Here is a 22,439-nt window from a genome sequence, read left to right as displayed (position 1 = left end):
TGTATCTCATCTAAAATAGTGTCTTATTTCGATTGTTTTGAAATATATATATATATATATATATATATATATATATTTCCTAATATTATAGCCATAGACTAGTAACCTAGTAATTTGACAGTGACTCCATGCTTTTAATTTTCAAACCCGTCGTTGTCAAATTGTTGACTTACAAACACATAATTATTACACATAATTATTTTCAAATAGGCAAGTAAATTGACTAGACTTAATCAAATTTGAAATTCAAGGCATTAAATTGAGATCTTTTGTTAGGAATTATAACAACTCTAAAAGATAATATAACAGGTTAGATTGCAGATGAAAGCAACACAGGATCATTAAGAGCTTAAGCTTCCATTGGGAAGATGCAGCTCTTTCTTTCTTGTTTCCTGAAAACAGCAGCAGCAACGTTCTTCATCCTCGGCCAATCTTCATCTTCTGGTATGTTTAAGAAAGAGTTAATCCTAGTCCAGTATTGTGGATTTTATTAATTTATTTTAATAATCTATCAAATTTAATTTTACTAAATATTAAAAAAAATTCAGCTTATTTTGGAAAACTTCACCAAATATGCATCCCTTTAGTTTCTAAAATCCTCTCTTTCACTCGACTTGCTTCATTTCATCCATTATTGTTGTTTAAATCGGCAGTGGAATAGAAAGGTTCAAAATAATTAGTTTGTCTCAGTAGTGTAAAGTTCAAAATAAAAGAAAATAAATTTAAAATACAATAATATTTATTTGATATAAATTTAGAATTTTGAAGATTGTAAAATAGGATAGTGTTGTTGAATCAATTTTCAACTAGTCAACGGACAGTTGGTTTGATAAACAAAAACTAGAACAAAGCAGATATGGCCGAGGGAGATTTAAAAAAAAATAAGATTCTTATTTGATAAATATGTCTTTAGATATTTATTTATGACGTTGGTACAGGAGATACAATGATCGAGAACAGCTCACTTATCAATGGACAGACCTTGACATCGACGGGAGACTTTTTTCAACTGGGCTTCTTCAGACTGGATAGTAATAGTTCAGCGAAGGGATACTTAGGAATCTGGTACTGCAATTTCACACCGCAAGAAGGCATTGTAGTATGGATCGCCAATCGGAACATGTCTGTCAGCACATCCATGGCATCCTTCAACTTCACTTCCGATGGAAATCTAATCTTGTTTGAGGAGGACAAAATCGTTTGGTCGACGGGAACGAGATCCACTGAACTCAATTCTGCACGCTTGCAGCTTTTAGATTCTGGAAACCTCGTGCTGAACGACAACAACTCGATTCTATGGCAGAGCTTTGAGGACTCGAACGACAGCGCCACGTATCTCCCTGGCATGAAGCTCGGATTTGACAACCGGACCAACACTTCATGGCGGGAAGTGTCATGGAAAAACCCCACGGATCCTTCTCCGGGAGACTACATCCAGATGATTCGTGATCTACCTATTCCGGATTTGGTCTTTTTTAACGGATCCGCCAAATACCATCGCGGCGGCCTATGGAACGGAAATTGGTTCGTGGGACATCCATTGATGGCGAGCAGCCAGCTGGCCAACTCAATAAATGTCACGTTTGTGTCCAACGAGAATGAGAGCTATATTATGAATAAGTACACAGCCTCGCCGACGCCAGTGCTGACACGGTCAGTGATGTGGGCCAATGGAACCTTCCAGCGCTGGTCTCTTGACAGCGGTGGCAAGAGAGAGTGGCAACTTTTGTGGTCGATTCCGGCGGACGAGTGCGATACGTACAATCACTGCGGCCGCAACAGAGTGTGCACCAATAAATACTTTGCTGTCGAGTGCCAATGCTTGGACGGGTTCGTAAATATTACGGAGAATGGAAGAGAGGCCGGATGCGAGAGGAAGAAGCCTTTGAATTGCTCGTCGAACCAATTTTCCAAGGTGCAGAACGTGAAGGTGCCCGACACTGAGAACGCTACACCGCGAGGAAACATGAGTCTCGATGACTGCAAGAATTTGTGCTTGAATGATTGCTCCTGCGTGGCGTATGCGGTGATCAGTGGGTCTTATGGATGCATAACTTGGCTTGGTGATCTGTTGGATCTCAGAACTTTTGTCGATGAAGGAGATGATTTATACGTTCGGCTTACAGGTAATCTAATTATACAGTTCGGCCTCCATGCATATGTTCGGAATCCGACCGAGTTTAATGACATTTAGTCTTATTTTATCTATAACATGTAATCGGCTGAGCAAAGGCTGATTGAATGAGGGGCTCTATGCATATGCCCGGACAGATATAAATCTGGCCAAGCTCAAGGGCATTTAGCTCTAATCAGTCGAATGAAGGTTGACTGAATGAAGGGCTCCATGCATATACCCGGGCGGATACAAATCAAGTCGGGCTCAAGGGCATTTAGCCCTATTTGGTCTATAACATGAAATTGATCAGGCGAAAGCTAACTGAATGAAGGGCTCCATACATATACCCGGACGGATATAAATCCGGTCGGGCTAAAGGGCATTTAGCCCTATTTAGTCTGTAACATGTAATCAACCAAGTGAAGGTTGATCGAATGAAGGACTCCATGCATATGATCGGACGAATATGAATCCGGCCGAACCTAAAGAGCATTTAGCCTTATTCAGTATTACACGAATGGACGGACGAGGATCGACCGAACATGAGATACTAGGTCTAATGTATTAGTTCGGTCAGTAAAGGTCTGTCTGGCCTAAATAGACTTAACTTGGGCAAGATTCTAAAATATCATTTGCAAGATAACTAAACATGATTATTCTTTATATATACATATACTCAGGTAGGTGAAGACTCATCGGAATACTTCCGAAAAGGTATTCTCAATATATGACTGGACAGAGTATTTCATATAATGTACTCTTAATATATGATCGACCAGGATATTCCATCAAAGGTATTCTCTATACATGACTGGCCGGGATATTTCATAAAAGGTATTTTCAATATATGTCCGGCTGGAAATATTTTATAAAAGGTGTTCTCAATATATGACCAGCTGGAATACTCCATAAAAGATGTTCTCAATATATGACCGGCCGGGATATTCCATAAAAAGGTACTCTCAATATATGACTGGCCGAGATATTCTATAAAAGATATTCTCTATACATGATTGGCCAGGATACTCCATAAAAGGTATTCTTAATACATGATTAGCCAAGATACTCCATAAAAGAGATTCTCAATATATGACAGGTAGGGAAACTTCATAAAAGGTATTCTCTATACATGACTGGCCAGGACACTCCATAGAAGGTATTCTCAATATGTGTAGTAGACAAATAGCCGACAATATTAAGCCAACTTGACAAGTTTGTCGGTGAATATTCCCTTAAAGTATCTTTATTAAATACTTATAGTGACACATTATGAAGGATGCTTCATGAGAAACTCAACTCATAAATGACAAAAGAGGTACATCTGGGGTAGGAAAAAGATTCCTTGAATAATTATTACATGATACTCAGGCTGTACTTTTCTCATCTTCTAACAAAATCTGACACACCAGGGACCATCTCATGACTACGGATGTTAAGTGAGGTGGTATAAAAGGGGGAATCCTCTCCGTTGGCAAGGTACGCAAACATAATTTATGACATCGAAGCCATATTTTCACTACTATTCTTTTTCCACATTCGAGAGAGAAAACTAACTTGAGGGTCGAAGGGTCTAGGCAGGGATTCCCACCCCGGTCTTAGGTCACTAACACTTTGTTGACTCATCTGAGTGTGCGCAGGATCATCAAGGAGTTCTTCCAGATCTCTAGTGACGCATCATCCTTCGATCAACCACCTACCAACGCCAGCGTACCATCTCTCAACTTTCAGATAGGATCAAATTTGGATCTTATGGATGCATAACTTGGTCTGGTGATCTGTTGGATCTTAGAACTTTGGTCAATGAAGGAGATGATTTACACGTTCAGCTTCCAGGAGAATTGGATCACCCTGTTAGGGTCGAAATATGCTAGAGGGGGGGGGGGGGGGGAATAGCTCTTCGCGTGCTCGTTGATGTGTTTCTTCGATGATGTGTAGCGGAATAAACAACAAGAAACACACTCACAATGCTAACACTAGGATTTACTTGATATCCACCTCAAGAAGAGGTGACTAATCCAAGAATCCGGCCCTCACTCACTAATCCACTATGAAAATACTCCTTTACGGTAACTATCGAAGGAGGAGAAGCCTTGTACAAGCTCACACACAAAGATATAAAAGAAGAACAAAATACAAGCTAATACAATATCAAATCTTACAAGATTTAAACGGCAGAAACCCTAGCTTGTTTTTCTTCTTGCTTGAATACACCTCTTGACTTGCTTGGAAGTGCAATAACACTTCTCTCTAAGCCTCCAAGATCTGGTGTGTGTCGGTGTGTTCAGTGGAGAGCAGATCGTGAAGATCGGGGAAGAAGCGCCCGAAGCCGTGTTGAAGAAATTGCTAGCAACAACTTTAAACCTGTGCAACGGTCGGATCTTAATCGATTGAATGGTTCTCAATCGATTGGGGAAGCTTTGAATCGATCAGTCAATCGATTCAGTGAGCCTCTTTGCATTCTGGAAATGGCTGAATCGATCGACCAATCAATCCAGCCTTTCTCGCGTCTGTGCGCGAGAAATCCAATCTCTAATCGATCAGTCGATCAATTGGAGATGCCCAATCGATCAACAGATCGATTAGGAAAGGTTCCGTGCTCGCGACAATTGCTCCCAATCGATCAACCGATCGATTGGGCCAAACCTTCATTGTGGCACACATCCAATCAATCAACTGATCAATTGGACTATGGTTCAATCGATCGGTTGATCGATTGACCCATCTTTGACTTGCCTAAATCAAGTCCAAGGTTCCCAAACCCAACACTCGATCAACCGTGACATGTTGGAACCTCATGTCTAGCATTTGGTCAACCTTGACCTGCTAGGTCCCCTTCACCAAGTGTTCGGTCAATCCCTTTGACCCACTTGGACTTTTCTTCTCGTGCCAAGTGTCCGATCAACGTTGACCCACTTAGACTTCCACCAGATATCCAGTCACCATTGACCCATCTAGATTTCCTCGTGCTAAGTATCCAGTCAATCCTTTGACTTACTTGGACTTCCACCAGATATCTAGTTACCGTTGACCCATCTGGATTTCCTCGTGTCTGGCTTCAATCACCAGGACTTTCCATCTGCCTAGCTTCACTCACTAGAATTTCTCATCTGCCTGGCTTCACTCACCAGGACTTCCCATCTGTCTGGATTCACTCATCAGGACTTTCCATATGCCAGGTTTCACTCACCAGGACTTTCACCTAACTTCACTCACTAGGGTTTTCACCTGGCTTCACTCACCAGGATTTTCCCATTGCCCGGCTTCACTCACCGGGACTTTCACCTACCTAGCTTCACTTACCAGGACTTTCAACTGCCTAACCTCCAGTTAGGACTTTCCCAGTCAAGTATCTGGTCAACCATTTGACCTACTTAACTCTTCTTCACATCTAACTGGTCAACCGTAACCAGAGGGGAATTGTATCAACAATCTCCCCAATCAGATAATTTGTATCCGCAATCTCTATGTATTGTCAAACATCGAAATCCAAAATATTAAGACTCAGGCTTGAGCCAACTCAAGCCTAGTCAACCTGGTCAACCTTGACCCAGGGGATATTGCACCAACAATTTCCCCCTTTTTGATGTTTGACAATACCTTTAAGTTAGGCTAATCCATAGCCTCAACTTCTTCCTCATGCCAAAGCACGAATGAGGGTTTCCTTTATTCTCTCCCTTTCCTAGAGGGCATACTCCCTCTTAAGGTAATGAAGGCATAGTACAAACCCTGCATTCTCCCCCTAACTTTCCTAGAGGGGCAAAATCCTAACTTAAATCCTACATTCTCCCCCTATTGGCACACATAAAAAACTCTCCCCCTGAAGAATTACTCACCATTGTTCACAACTTTACTCGTTGTTCACAACACCACAATGAAGGTCCCATACCCTTCATTATCTCCAATGCTTACCCTTGAGCATTAACCAATCCAAAAATGAAGGTCTCATACCCTTCATTATCTTTAATGCCCACCCTTGAGCATTACACAACTAAACAATGGAGCTATCCATTCACCATTGTGTGTAAATGCTCAACCTTGAGCATTTACGCTAAGGAAGGTTAACCATCCTCCAAGGTGTATGAAAAATTAATTTTCATGTCCTTAAAGAGTAACTCCCCCTAAAGACATGGTAATAACTTCTGTCATTGCACCAACAATGACTTGGAATCCCTAAACCTTTAGGAAATCCAAAATTTGAAGTTTTGAAGTTCAAGATTCAATATTGAAGACAAACCTCAACCCAAACTTCTACATAGTTTTCTTTAACCAATCCATCCTTGTTTTCAACATGAAAACTCTCCCTAAATGTATACAAATGTATTTCATGGGGTCAGGAATGGTTACCTAGACTAAAAATGGTTTAAAATGCTAAAATCAAGCTTTCACAACTAGAATCAGTATTCCCAATCGATTGAAGTTGGGTCTCAATTGATTGAAACCAATTCAATCGATCGCCTGATCAATTCCGTGAGCTTCTATTCGTGGAAATTGCCTCTGAATCGATCCACTGATCGATCCAGAAAGATTGAATCGATTAGTTGATCGATCCAACGAGGCTCTGCCCACGAAGAAACACATCTCAATCGATCGACTGATCGATTGAGGATTCCCAATCGATCAGTTGATCGATTGAGTTTCTGAAATTCTGAAATCTAATTTCAGCCGAATTTCAAAAATGTCCTAAAATTTTTACAAAATTATAAAAAATTATGAAAACTCTTGTAGACACTATTTAGGATATATACTATCATGGAAAAATAGCTTTCTAAGAAAATACATCTCATTTTCAAAGATTTACACAAAATTGAAAACTTGTAAAAATTTCAATGTTTCTTCCAAGTTTGTGTTTAACTTTTCAATGATGATTACTATCAAAAGATAGTCTTCACCAAGGTTTTCCAGAGTATATTTAAAATATTTTTCAAAACTAATTTCCAACCATGTTCCTTGGGTTCAATGCACATGACTTATACATTAACTTTCCCAATGATTGGAGTACACATAACTATGTGTTTTGATGAACCTAAAACTCAAAAAGAATGTACTACATTAACATCTTTGAGTTTTGTTCATCATCCTAACACCTCACTTGTATCTAGTGTGTACTAAAACATATACAAGTCACCTTATGGTTCTTTGTGAGATGTAAAGTTTAGTTTTGCCCTAAACTAGGGATGATGCATATCTATCTAGGCATTTTAGAAATTTTGAACATCCACCTAGGATGTCACTTGTTAGTAAATGTCATTTGTCCTTAATTGCAAGGAAAGTAAAATAAAGCATGATGATATATGGTATATATCAAAATGAATATTTTTTAAAAGAAAATATGCTATAACTACATGATGTATGTATGACATGATATGATATTTTTATATTTTTCATAATAAGCATGAATGCAAAATATGATGTAATGACATATAATGGGCAAACAATCATGATAAGTTTTAGCATAAATAAAATATATCTAGATTATCTATCTAAGTATCCTTAATTCTTAGCCAAATTTAAAATTTATCTAGATTGCCCCCATTTTCTTCAAGAAAATGCCAAAACTTTGTGCCAATGAAAATTAAATTTATTTTCTCAATTTATGACACATCTTACTCTTTCAAAGAGTAAACAATTTAAATTAAGGCCTAACTTGCCCCTAACTCCTTAAGAAAATACCGAACTTCCAACTTGGCATTTCTTTTACTCTTGATTTGTTGTGCCAATTAAAATTACATCAAATTTCTTAATTTATGACACACTTTACTCTTATACAGAGTAAATTAATAATCCATTTCATTTTCAAAGGTTAACAATAACCTTGAAAATATTCTCCAAGTATCAACTTCATCAAGGTTGGGTTAACTACCCTTCCAATTTGAGTTGACACTCTCTAACCCATCTAAGGGGTAGAGAAGATGCTCCTAGGAACCCAACACCTATTGGTGCTCCTTGGATGTTCTAGGTATTCACTAGGGATAACTTCCCTTGATACCTTCCAAATGACCTTTCTAGGCTTCTTAGAAGCCTTGGTCACTTCTTCTAGGTCAACTCTACGGATAGCTTCCCTTGTAACATTCTTAGTGATTTTCTTAGACTTCTTAGAGGTCTTAGTCACATTTTTTGTTGCAAATATACTCCTAGGGATAACTTTCCTTGTATCCTTGACTTGACTCTTAAAACTAGGGTTGGTCCAATAACTATATGGAACACTATGATAAGAAGGGGCACCCTTCTTGGCTTTGGATTTGTATCCCAACCCTCTATGACCATAAGATGACTTTTGTGTTCCTATCCCTAGGTTATGCTCATTTTGCCCCTTAAGAATATCTTTCATTCCTTTTAGGGTCTTTTCAATTTTATCAAGTCTTGACCTCAAGGTTTGATTTTCCAACCTTAAGTCCTTAGATTTTGTTTTTTCTTTAAATCCTTGAGCATTTCTATTTTTGGGCTTGTATCTACTATCCTTAGTGTTTTTGCCCAAGTAGTTATCTACCTTCCTAACCTTAGGTAAGGTAGTTTTAGCATGAAGAGTTACATGTTTTTTCTTAATGCTATCATGCTTTCTATTTTTATGGTAAATGACATTAAAATGATATAAATTAGAATTAGCATGCTCTTTACCTTGTCTAAGAGGAATTGCATCAATAAATGTTACCTTGGGTTTGCTCTTAAGAGCTCCCCCTTGACTTGTGCTTCCTCTTTTGGGCTTGACCGACTTCTTCCCCTTTGGACATTGGCTTCGATAATGCCCTTTTTGATAACACAAGAAATACACAATGTGTTCCTTGCTCTTCTTTGTTGTGGGGGCGGTCTCCTTGGGCTTCTCCTTGCCCTTTAGTGTCGGTTGACTCTTTTTCTTGGTCAACTTAGGACATTTGTTTTTTTAATGCCCATGTTCCCTACACTCAAAATATATAATATGATTTTTATTTTTAATCGGACTAGTTATACCTTCACGTGTAAGAATGATACTTGATCCTCCATTTGATTTTGCTTGTGTTGTGGAGGTTGCCCCATCTTCTTCTTCTCTTGATCTGGAAGTAGAAGCTTCTCATTCTTCTTGATCCGGTGTCAACGAAGGTCGCTCCCCCTCAATCCTTGAGGTGGAGGCTTCTTCATCTTGATTTTGTACATGGAACAAAGAGTATGCTCCCTCTTTTCCCTTTTCGTTGCATTCCGTTGAAGATGAAGCTTCTTGGACTTCTTCTTCGGATGTTGAGCATCTCTCAAACTTCGAATCCTCCTTCCCTTGGTCTTGCTCCAATGAGTTTTTCTCTTTGGATTTCTCTTGAGTTGGTATAGTGGAGGGTTCTTCATGAAGCTTGGTCAATTTGCTCCAAAGTTCATTTGCATCCTTGTATTCTCTAATTTTGCAAATGATTGCTTAGCAATAGACTAACCAATAACTTAGTTACCTTGTCATTTGCCTTACACCTTTGAATTTGCTCCTTGCTCCATTTACTTTTCTTGAGAATTTTACCTTTTGAATCTTTTGGAGCTTCAAAGCCTTCCATGAGAGCAAACCATTGCTCTATCTCCATCATCAAGAAATTTTTGATTCTTGATTTCCAAGAATCGAAGCTCATCATTGTGAATGGTGGAGGCACCATTGTGTCGAATCCGAGTCCATCTCAGAATTCCATCTTGAAGTTGAGCTTTTGATGAAGTCTTTAACTTGATGAAATTGCTTCAACTTCTTCACCCTCTAGATTCTTGCCCCTTCCGAAGATGATTCTGGTGAAGAGTAATCTCGCTCTGATACCACTTGTTAGGGTCGAAATATGCTAGAGGAGGGGGTGAATAGCTCTTCGCGTGTTCGTTGATGTGCTTCTTCGATGATGTGGAGCAGAATAAACAACAAGAAACACACTCAATGCTAACACTAGGATTTACTTGTTATCCACCTCAAGAAGAGGTGACTAATGTTGGCGCAATTGTCCTAGGTTTGATCGGTACGATCATGATTTTGATGTGTGTGTCAAAGAGTTTAAGTTAGGTTTTCATATGTATTTGATATGTGTTTGAGTCTTGCATGATTTGGTGAAACACACATGAGGAGTTTGGTGTGGCCATGCTTGGGAAGCTCATCCTATGGCTCGGGTCCATGAGATCGGTGAAGGATGGTGCATCCGAGGGACCGCGGACGTGGAGCAACGGAGTGAAACCAAAGGAAGCGGACTTCAAGGCAACGTGAAGGATGGCACGGAGAGGAGCCGCGGGCTCGGGTGCATTTGAGGGACGAAGGCTGAGGAATAGGGCTTCAAAGGGGACTCCGGAGAGGATGAGTGTGAGTGAATGTAAGGTACCAATCGATTGGTACTTGGACCAGTCGATTGGTACTTGTACCAGTCGACTGGTCCAAATTCATGAAGAGCACATAATGCTTCTGTGCTTGTCGGCTATGGGGATCAGTCGACTGGTATATAACTGTTGGCAGGATCGTGGATTATGCGTTGTACTGTTGGCTGTGTCCAACGTTCACACCAATCAACTAATGCATGGATTAGTCGACTGGTGTCAGGTTGAGTTGATTTGTTGATCAACTCTCTCCACTAATAAAAGAAGAGCTTTGGGGGCATAAAGGATGTTACTGATTATTGTTGAATCACTCCTTTGTTATTGTTCAAAGCTTCTAAAACCACTCTTCCTCTCCAAACCTAAGTTCCATCTTGTAAGAGGAAGAGAGCTTTGTGAGAGGTTGCACTCCACCGAGAAGGAGTAAGATCTAGCCGAAGATTATCGGGGACTGATCCACCGAAGGATCAAGGGTTCACCCACCTCAAGGACACGTCATGGAGTAGGAGCAAGCAATCTCCGAACCACGTAAAGGAATTGTGTTAGCATTTGTATTCTCTCTTGTTTGCTCTTATTGTTTTAGTTTTCGTATTTCTGCTACACACTAATCTTTTTTAGAGAAGAAATCGAAGTTGGGGGTGACCTAGCTATCCAACCCCCCTTTTAACCGGCCACTAATCCCCTACAAGTGGTATCAGAGCGAGAACACCCTTCAACAGACTAATCGCCAAGAAGAGCAACATCATCAAATGGCAGGCTCAAGCATTCATCCACCCAAATTCGAAGGAGAATTCTCTTGGTGGAAAAAGAGAATGGAGGTATTTTTTGAAACCGGTTTTGATATTATGCTAATCATGGAAAATGGTTTTGAAATGCCTAGAGATCAAAATAATGAGATATTATAGAAAATAAGATGGAACAAGAAGCAAAGGGAAGAGCATCTAGCAAACTCAAAGGCCTTACATCATCTGCTAAATGCCCTTCCCCAACAAGAAGTAACAAGGGTTGGGAACTACTCAAGCACCAAGGAGTTATGGGAAAAACTAGTAGAACTTCATGAGGGGACATCAGAAGTAAAACTAGCAAGAAGGGATCTTCTCCTAACTCAACTCAACAATATCAAACTCAAAAAAGGAGAAAAGATATCAATACTTCACGCTAGGATTAAAGAAATTTTGAATGGACTAACAAGTGTAGGTGAGAAACTCTCAAACCGAGATATCTTGATGAAAGCTATCAATGCTTTTCCAAGAACCACAACTTGGAGCTCCATTGTAGATTTATTCTACATTTCAAATGATCTAGAGAATAGCTCTCTAGATGAATTCTTTTCAACCATGGAGCTTCACGAGACTCGAGTTAAAGGATTAGATGGAGAAGCCAATAGATCAAGAGGAGTAGCCCTTGTGGCAAACAAGGGAAAGGGTAAGAAGAAGAAGAATGCTTCATCCCTACCATCCTCCGACTCCGAAGAATCAAGTGCCTCAATGGATAGCAATCAAGAGGCGTATATGTTAAGGAAAATAAGAAGGGCATTTAAAAGGTTTTCAACTAACAAATCTCATGCTATGAAAATCTCAAGAAGCAAAAGTAGAACAAGGAGGGTTATTTGCTACAATTGCCAAGGAGAATGGCACATGAGGGATGAATGCCATCTCTTGAAGAAGAAAGAAGAAAGGAAGAAGGAAGAGAAGAGGAAGTCAAAAGAAAAGGGGAAGAATGTCAAAAACCTAAAAGCAACATGGGATGATCCATCGTCATCGGAGGAAGAAGAGCACCATGTGTCCCATTTTATTCTAATGGGAATTGACAATGTAGCCTCCACCTCATCCGAACAAGAAGGAGGAAGGAACTCAAGTGAAGATGAAGAAGGGAGCTCAAGTGAAGGGGGAGGTCAAACATCGGATTCAGATGTCTCGGTAAGTGAGGTACATTATCTTCCTCCCCATGTTTTAATTAAAATTATTGAAAGTATAAATGATGATTTGTTTAAGGCTAAAAAGAAAAATAAATCCTTGAAATATGATATTTGCATGCTTAAGGAAAAATTAGAATCCATGCCTATTAGGGATAATGATATGCATGCTTCTTCTACAAATTCAAATGATTCATGTTTAGAAGAAGAAAATAAGGCTTTAAGGGAAAATGTAACATACCTTACCAATGCCCTCAGAAAATTTGAAATTGAATCCAAAACCTTAAACATGATAATTGGGAGCCAAAGTACAAGTTTCAACAAAAAAGGTTTAGGGTATAAGGAATCCAATAATGAAAAAGCCTATCATTGTCTAATTGCTAGGAGACAAATCAAGACAAAGACCATAGATAGGAAATGGATTCCTAAAGAGTATTTGGTAAATCCAATTAAGAAGAACCTCTATTGGGTACCAAAATCAATCCTCAAGGGTTAGAGGATTTTAGGTTAAGTCAACCATGGAAATCATAATTCCAATTTTTTATGGTTGACTTGAGACCTTAAGGGGGAGCACTTAGCCTTGATAGAAATTCATGATAAAGAAGGCTAAGTAGATGTTGTTGGACCCCGTGAGTGTTTTAATGTGATCAACCAAGTTGGTTAGGTCCTGCTTTGTATTGATCCCTGTGTCTGAATGTGCAAGAGCTTAGAAGCACAGGAAGTCGAGCGGAAGATGCAGCTAGCGAGAAGGACGACATGGGAAGGGAGCCGACGGGCTCGGTGCGTCCGAAGGACGAGAGAGCTGCGAAAGAGTACACCGGTGGGCGAGAAGAACGTGCACGATGTTCGAGGGACGTTAAGCCAGGGAGGAAGGCTGCTCGAGGAAGGCCAGAAATTGGGTTCGGGTGAGCCCTATTTCGGTTGGCCGAATCACCAAAACTATCGGAGCATCGGAAGCCAACGCAATGGAGCTGGAAAAGAAGCACAAGCTGGAAAACCAGTTTGAAGGCGCCTTCATGAAGCATGAAGGCGCCCTCAACATGAAGGCGCCTTCAATAGGTCAGATTTGACCGTTTACGTTGCGGATAAAATTTTATCCGCTGACCGAGCTGGAGGCGCCTTAAACCTTGTTGGAGGCGCCTTGGACCCTCGGGATAGAACTTCTAGGAGCTATATAAAGGCCCCTGGACCTAGGTAATATTAATTCAACTCAGTATTAGATTTCCTAGCAACTGTTGAGCTTTCTAAGTGTGTAAAAGGCTTCTCCGCTTTCAGAGAAGGAATTTTCTTACTGCGCTTTTCATTGCCTTGGATTAACAACCGTCTTGGTTGTAACCAAGTTAATTCTAGATCTTCTCTATTTCTTTCTACTTAATTGTTTTATTTTATTGTTGTAATTTTTGAGTTGAAATTTCGAGGAGGGTATAATCTTTATTTGCAGGCAATTCACCCCCCTCTTACCGGCCTCCGCTGCACCTACAATTAGTATTAGAGCCAGACTGCCTCAGAAGGACTAACCGCCGACTGAAGCACAACGATCAAAGATGATGGTCGGAGCAAATATTCATCCTCCAAAGTTAGACGGAGATTTCGCTACATGGAAGCAAAAAATGGAGGTATTTTTTTAAAACTGAATTTGATATACTTTTAATAATGAAATATGGATATGCAGCGCCAAAAGATAAAGAAGAAAACACGTGGAGCAAGAAGGAGCAAGCCGATTTTGTCGCCAACAGAAAGGCTGAGTTCCACTTACTCAGCGTTCTGCCACCTCAGGAGGTAAATCGGATCGGAAGCTACGACTCCACGAAAGATCTCTGGGAAAAATTCCTGGAGCTTCACGAAGGTACCTCTGAAGCGAAGCTAGCGAGGCACGACATTCTCCGGACCCAGTTGACGAACCGCCGGATGAACCAAGGCGAGAAGGTAGTGTAACTCCAAGCAAGGATTAAAGAGATTATCACGCAATTAAACAACCTTGGAGAAGAAGTAAAGAACCGGGACTCGATCCGGTACGCGCTCAACGCCTTCCCTAGAATTCCAGAGTGGGCCTCCTTAGTAGATGCGTACTACATCTCTAAGGACTTCGAGGTAAGTACTCTAGAACAATTATTTTCTACTTTTGAACTTCACGAATCTCGAGTTGCAGAGCCCAATGGAGTAGAGAAGACTAGACAGAACATTTCCTTAAAGGTAAGAATAAACGGTTCTGACTCTGAAGCCTCGGTCGACGAATCCGAAGCGGCACTACTGGTAAGACGCTTCAATACATTTTTTAAATCTAATAAATTTAGATCGCAGACAAAGAGGCATCAACAAAGAAAAAGGGCGGTTCGTTGCTACAACTGCAACGAAGAAGGGCACATCAAAGATGACTGCCCAGACTTGAAGAAAAAGAGGAAGGAGAAAGAAAAGACAAAGTACAAGAAACTAGAATCATCCAAGCACAAGAACCTGAAGGTCACTTGGTCAGATTCGTCTTCTTTCGAATCAGACGTCGAAGCCTTCTCCGGGTTAGCGATGATGGCTAACCATCTTCCAGAAGATGACTCAAGCTCCGAGATGAGCATAGATGAAGGGGGAGGAACATCAGAAGAAGAAAGCTGCAGTGAAGGGGGAGCATCACCAAGTCAGGTAAGTAAGGTGCGTAATCTAACCCCTACTCAATCATTTCTATTTATCAAGTCTCTTTCTAAAGAGTTCGATCAATTAGAAAAAGAAAATGACATTTGAAATTAGAGAATGCAAAATTGAAAAATGAAATGAAATTCAAAATTTGGTTCAACTTGATGCTATAGAATGTATGATTGTTTGGTATAATTTTTTTTGATGGTGTCAAAGGGGGAGAAATGGATTGGTTTTAGTTAGAAACCTTTATTTCCATACTTGTGTGCAAAACTTGAAAATTAAGGTTGAGAGCATATGTTTAGAGGGAGCTTGGTTTTATGCTTCATGTTTACGTATTGCTTATGATTTTCGTGTTGTTATTTATGCCTAACTTAAACATATTACCACACATCAAAAAGAGAGAGATTGTTAGTGCAATCGACCTAGGTTTGATCGGTATGATCATGATTTTGATGTGTGTGTCAAAGAGTTTAAGTTAGACTTTCATATGTATTTGATATGTGTTTGAGTCTTGCAGGACTTGGTGAAAGACACATGAGGAGCTTGGTGCGGCTAAGATTGGGAAGCTCATCCTATAGCTCGGGTCCTTGAGATCGGTGAAGGATGGTGCATCCGAGGGACTGCGGATGAGGAGCAACGTAGTAAAATCAAAGGAAGTGGACTTTAAGGCAACGTGAAGGATGACATGGAGAGGAGCCACAGGATCGGGTGGATCTGAGGGACGAAGGCCGAGGAAGAGGGCTTCAAAGGCGACTCCGGAGAGGATTAGTATGAGTGAATATAAGATACCAGTCGACTGGTACTTGGACTAGTCAACTAGTCCAAATTCATGAAGAGCACAGAATGCTTCTGTGCTTGTCAGCTATGGGGATCAGTCGACTGGTCTCGAGACCAGTCAACTGGAACATAGTCGTTGGCAGGATCGCAGATTCTGCGGAGTTCTATTGGCTGTGTCCAACGGTCACACCAGTCAACTGTTGTATGGATCAGTCGACTGGTGTCGGGTTGAGTTGATTTTTTGATCAACTCTCTCCACTTATAAAAGAAGAGCTTTGGGGGGCATAAAGGATGTTACTGATTATTGTTGAATCACTCCTTTGTTATTGTCCAAAGCTTCCAAGACCACTCTTCCTCTCCAAACCTAAGTTCCATCTTGTAAGAGGAAGAGAGCTTTGTGAGAGGTTGTACTCCACTGAGAAGGAGTAAGATCTAGCCGGAGATTGCCGAGGACTGATCCACTGAAGGATCAAGGGTTCATCCGCCTCAAGGACATGCCGTGGAGTAGGAGCAAGCAATCTCTGAACCACGTAAAGGAATCGTGTTAGCATTTGTATTCTCTTGTTTGCTCTCATTATTTTAGTTTTTGTATTTCTTCTATGCACTAACCTTTTGTAGAGAAGAAATCGAAGTTGGGGGTGACTTAGCTATCCAAACCCCTTATAGCCGGCCACCGATCCCCTACAACTAATCCAAGGATCTGACCCTCACTCAATCATCCACTATGAAAACACTCATTTACGGTAACTATCAAAGGCGGAAAAGGCTTGTACAAGCTCACACACAAAGATATACAAGAAGAACAAAATACAAGCTAATACATTATCAAATCTTACAAGATTTACACGGTAGAAACCCTAGCTTGCTTTTCTTCTTGCTTGAATACACCTCTTGACTTGCTTGGAAGTGCAACAACACTCCTCTCTAAGCCTCCAAGATTTGGTGTGTGTCGGTGAGCTCAGTGGAGAACAGATCGTGAAGATCAAGGAAGAAGCGCTCGAAGCCATGTTGAAGAAATCGATCGCAATAGCTTTAAACCTGCGCAACGGTCGGATCCCAATCGATTGAATGATTCTCAATCGATTGGGAAGACTTTGAATCGATCGGTCGATTGATTCAGAGCACCTCTGTGCTCTCTTGAAATGGCTGAATCAATCGACCAATCGATACAGCCTTTCTCGCGTCTGCGCGCGAGAAATCCAACCTCCAATCGATCGGTCGATCTATTAGAGATACCCAATTGATCGGTTGATAGATTTGGAATGGTTCTGTGCTCACAGCAATTGTTCCCAATCGATCGACCGATCGATTGGGCTAAACCTTCTTCGCAGCACACATCCGATCGATCAACTGATCAATTGGACTATGGTTCAATCGATCGGTTGATCGATTAACCCACCTTTGAATTGCCTAAATCAAGTCCAAGGTTCTCAAACTCAACATCCGATTAACCGTGATATGTTGGAACCTCATGTCTAGCATCTGGTCAAACCTGATCTGCTTGGTCTCCTTTACAAAGTGTTCGGTCAATCCCTTTGACCCACTTGGACTTTTCTCCTCGTGCCAAGTGTCCGATCAACCTTGACCCACTTGGACTTCCACTAGATGTCCGGTCACCCTTGACCCATTTGGATTTCCTCGTGCCATGTATCCGGCCAATCCTTTGACCTACTTGGACTTCCACCAGATGTCCAGTCACCCTTGACCCATCTAGATTTCCTTATGCCTGGCTTCAATCACGAGGACTTTCCATCTGCCTAGCTTTACTCATTAGGACTTCCCATCTGCCTAGCTTCACTTACTAGGACTTCCCATCTGCCTGACTTCACTCACCAAGACTTTCACCTAACTTCACTCACTAGGGTTTTCACTTGGCTTCACTCACCAGGATTTTTCCATTGGCCGACTTCACTCACCGGGACTTTCACCTGCCTAGCTTCACTTACCAGGACTTTCAACTGCCTAACCTCCAGTTAGGACTTTCCCAGTCAAGTATCCGGTCAACCATTTGACCTACTTTACTCTTCTTTATATCTAATTGGTCAACCTTGACTAGAGGGGAATTGTATCAACAATATCCCCAATCAGACAATTTACACCCACAATCTCCATATATTGTTAAACATCGAAACCCAAAACATCAAGACTCAGGCTTGAGTCAACTCAAGCCTAGTCAACCTGATCAACCTTGACTCAAGGGATATTGCACCAACACACCCAAGTATGATTAATCAAACATATGTCTTGTTTTCACTAATTTATCCATTAACTTGTTTATTCACTAACCCTTTAGCACTTTACAGTTAGTTTTTTTTTCTTTTGGAAGATGATCTAGTCCAAAAATCGTGAAGAAGACTGGTCGGGGATGTGGCTTCTGGGTTGACTGCATGTAGATCTTGCTTCACTGTGCAACACAAGAATCATTAGCGTCGGGTCAGGGAAGGAGTCTCCAACGTTGATCCTCTTACGCTCAAGTCAATCACCGAAAAAATGAAAATGGCTGGAGCAACAATAAGCACAGGCGTGAATAGTGAAAAACACGTACCTTCACTAGTGCTTGGACCCCCCTTTATATAGAACTCTTATAGCTCACGTGCTCGCTTCCCAAGGCGGGTATGCTTTCCCAAGATGCTTATGAAAAGACTTATTCTGAAGGTGCCTTTGAAACTATACTTTAATAGGGCGTGCAAATATCTGATGAGACAGTGGAAGCTTTCATCATACGATCCATCTATTAATCATGCTTGGTGTCAGTGGCCCCATCTCCCAAAAGAATATTAGGAGATACAACAATGATTCTGCTACTTGGTCGAGTGGGGTAGCCGCTCGGCTGAGGACTCACCCACTCGGTCAACTTCGACTGCTCTTCCTTGCGGTAATTGGGTATAGTAGATTGTCTCCTCCTGACCAGACAGGCGTTCTGGCTTGCTTAATGTTTTGTCGATCTGTATTGAGAGTTTGACAATTCTTCCATATGGTCCCAACTATTTGTCGATAGGGCATTGCCTTCCTGGTCGGCAATTGTAGCCGACCTCCATTCGACCACCATGGGTGAGCTTGTTGACTTTCTAGCGTTGACCTTCTTGACTTTGAGCTCTACGTTAGCAGCTAACCCCACTTTTAACCCGAACTGGACAGACCCTCCTTTACCACCGCATCACAAGCATTCCCCTCAAATCTAGTCGAAGGAGGCTATAAGTTCGACTGACTGGATGTGTAGTGCCTCAGGTGACTTCCGCCGATCGGGCATTCTCTATGCTCTAGTCATTGGCCGGCCCATATCTTCTAATCGCCATTCGGCCTTCTCTTATTAGCTTGAGCTCCAAGCATAGTTCGGCTATAATGAGCATCGAAGTTTTATTGTTGACTCAGAGATCTCATATGCTGATCGACTCTTTCTATGCTAAGCTGACCAAGATGGTTAGTGACAACACTTGGTAAAATTTTCCACATCTCTATGCTTTCTTGGATGAGCACCCAATGATAGTGGCTGACGTCATCTCCATTTCTAGAAGACCGTACAAATCTTTGATCATTATGACTGAGCACGCCACCCATGTCCCTTAATTAAGGCCCATTAATGCTTTCCTGTAGCAAGCTGCCATGTGTCCCACTTTCTGGCTCCGCACACTCGACGTGACATGCGGATATCCATTGATGATGTGATAGGTGCCTTTTCATATTCCACGGTCGGATCTCGTCCTGATTTTTCGTACCCCTTGATCTGAAGGTTTGGGGTGACCGTCCGTGAGGTTTATAAACCCTCGTTTGTGCGCCGTCATCTTCACTCATTCTTTTGCTTTCATTTTCGAGCAAGTTCTGTGACTCTTCTCCTCCTCATCTTTGCTGGCGACATTTCTTAGTAAGCTTCTCCTTTCTTTCCTTCACTAAATCTGTGCTTCGCTTCTTCTCGATTTCTTTGTTTTCGATGGCCAATTCTCTGCAACCTCTTGTGTCCATCTCCGAGCCCTAGTATACTTTTACCAAGTTGAAGTTCAATGGGGATGAGATAGACCAAATGAGATCCACCTACCATTTTTCCTCTGATTATCAGCTTGCCATTTCATCCACCTACGACCAGTCCTATAAACCTCTCGCTGGCTTCATACCCTTCTTCAAGGACTAATTCTATGTCGATCTTCAATTTCCTGTCCATCCTTTCTTTTCTACCATCTACAAATATTTTCACATCTCCCTGCATCAGCTAATGCCAAACTCTTTTAGGTTGTTGTACGGGGTTGTCGTGTTATTTCATCTGCACGACATCCCTTTAGTGCCTCGGGTCTTCTATTATTTTTATTATGCTAAGTTGTCCGAGCTAGGGATCTTTTTGTTCTAAGCCCGAGTGGGCTCAGTCTTTTTTTGACAAAATGTCGACCTCCAATAAGCACTGGAAAGAGCACTATTTTTTTCATTTGCTTTCCCGCTCGACCAGACTTCCCGACCAGCTGGCAGATGGAAGTGATGACACCTCCGTCGCTGAACAGATATCGTAGCTGGTCGGACTGTCTCCAAGCAGCCGCTAGTTTGGCCGGTCAGAAGCAGTATATCCACTGGCTACTATTGGAGAGTGTCTTATACATGTTCGGACTAAGCCTGATCCGAATGTGACCACCGTCCAGTCTAGGTATGCTCTTTCTTCTACTCATCGTTGAATCTAACTGATTTTTCTTTCTTTTTTGCTGCCCAAATCATGCCGAGGGCGTGCCTGAGCGATAAGAGTAGGCTTGCAGATGCAAGGATCAATGTCGTGGGCATGACCGAGTTAGAGAATCGAGGGTTACAGCCGATCAACCACTCTAATGATCCGTTCGGCGAGGTTGGAGGAACACATGTGCTGACCAGCAGGGTGGAATGAGTCAGACAGCGGTGCCTTCGGAGTCAGCCGCCTCTGGTGAGCCTCTAATACGTCGTAAAAGGCACCGTAGGGAAGCCTCTTCTCGATCGGCAGCCTCAGCCTTGCAGACCCCAATGCTTATTGGTTTGCGCCCTTCCTCCGAGCGGGGGGAGACTTCATCACCCGCCTTTCCCGAATCGACGGCTGTTGACATCCCCACATCTATTTCATCCGATCGGGCACCATCATTGTCCTAGCTATCGCCGAGGACTATATGCCCGCCACCCGTTGCCTTTATACCTCCCCGCTCCTCTTTGTCGGCCACCTAGGTGTCTTCCGTCCAGCCATCATCGATGCCCAAGTCCATTGACAAGGCAACCTCCGAGCCCTCCGGTCCGAGCGGCCATAGGTACATAACGGCCATCATACACTTGCCCACTAATAAATAGTGCCTACTGGAATACACAGATCATTATTCCCCCGAGCATCAAATTTGGATCCAAGGGTCGCTAGCATAGGTGTGGGCGGATGCTAGGGCCCACACGACGGTCATCTCTCTGGGGGAGTTCGCGGTACTCGGATGGCTACTAGGGTATGTATGTTGATCTTATGTTCACTTGCAAATTCATGCTTGTCACTTACTAACTTAGTGTCGCTATAGTTCTGGATCGATATTTTGACCATGTGCCAAAGATAGCTTTCTTGGAGCATGAAGTCCAACAACTGTGCGATTTGAGCGGCCAGTCAGAGGCCTCCTATGTGCATATAGAGGAGTTGACTTCAGAGGTGTCTTCTCTACTGGCCGATCTGGCTAAAACCTTCGAGCATCTGATAGAGTCCGAGCGGGCGCTAAATGCATAGAGAGGCAAGAGTAGCGAGCATGCCTTGCAGATTGATCAGCTACTCAAGCAGGCCAACAGCTTTGAGTCCAAGATCAATAACGCCAACACTAGAAAATTTCAGGCCATCGAAGACTTAGACCTCAAGAACAAAGAGTCTCTAGTCTTGGCCAAAAACTTGAAGGAGGCAAAAGCTAATCTTGTGACTGAACGGACTATCCAATAGGAAGAGCAAGCAACTGCTAAACTTCAACTCAACGTCAAAGATGCTAAACTGGCTTCTTTGAAGACCAAATTGGAGGCCTCTCGAACGACCTTCCAAAAATTTCAAGAGGAAGAGTTTGGACGGCTAGAAGGTTTTAGGCATAACCATGTTCGCTCCGATCCCTTTAATGACAAGCTCACCGATCAGGCTCTTCGCCTTTTCAGCTGCTCTATTGACTGGACCCTCCAGTAACTAAAGGATGGCGGCTATCTCTCTCCCATGTTGACCAACAAGATCATCAATAGGATAAAGCTGATCGAGTTGCTACCGGATGACATGCTGGATTATCTCGAGTGACCTCCCGTTCTACTTCACCTACTTCCTTTTGTACTCCTCCCCTCTGTTATGTATAAGCGTTTGTGTTAATGAATGAACGCCCGTCTAATACTTTTTTCTTCCTATCAGATTTCGCAAGTGTTAATGAATGCATCACCGTTTGACTTAATTGGGGTTGGGCACCACTTAGTGTTTTGTGAAAATTTTCTAAGTATATTTCCCCGCCTTCTAGATCGGCGATGTAAACGGTCACTGAGATGTCTAAGTGATCACCTTAATAGTATTGAATGGCCACATTTTAGCAAGAGCTGTTTCTTCTAGCGATAGCTTGACTTCTTGTCAGGTTTAATCGTCGTTTTTGTAGCCGTCGCTAGGCTTTATTTGTCATAGACTTGAGTTTATAGTCGTCCCTCAACTATTGTTATTGTAGACACAGGTTTATAGCCACCGCTTGATTGTTGACATAGATAATGATTTATAGTCGCCGCTCGACTGTT

At 41.8% G+C, this 22,439-nt stretch overlaps 1 protein-coding gene across 1 annotated transcript in view; it reads left to right on the top strand.

The window, feature by feature from the left end:
* The first annotated feature begins 292 nt into the window (after nt 1-292).
* The window catches only part of LOC121972593 (G-type lectin S-receptor-like serine/threonine-protein kinase RKS1), a 62,222-nt gene continuing 40,075 nt past the window's right edge, over nt 293-22,439 (top strand). The window contains exons 1-2 of the mRNA XM_042524246.1: nt 293-444; nt 939-2,126. Coding sequence (XP_042380180.1) covers nt 369-444; nt 939-2,126 — 1,264 coding nt within the window. The 5' untranslated portion in view covers nt 293-368. The remainder of the gene's footprint in view (nt 445-938; nt 2,127-22,439) is intronic.

This window comes from Zingiber officinale, chromosome 4A (assembly GCF_018446385.1).
Source record: "Zingiber officinale cultivar Zhangliang chromosome 4A, Zo_v1.1, whole genome shotgun sequence".
Taxonomy (NCBI): Eukaryota; Viridiplantae; Streptophyta; class Magnoliopsida; order Zingiberales; family Zingiberaceae; genus Zingiber; species Zingiber officinale.
This window is presented reverse-complemented; position numbering and strand designations above follow the sequence as displayed.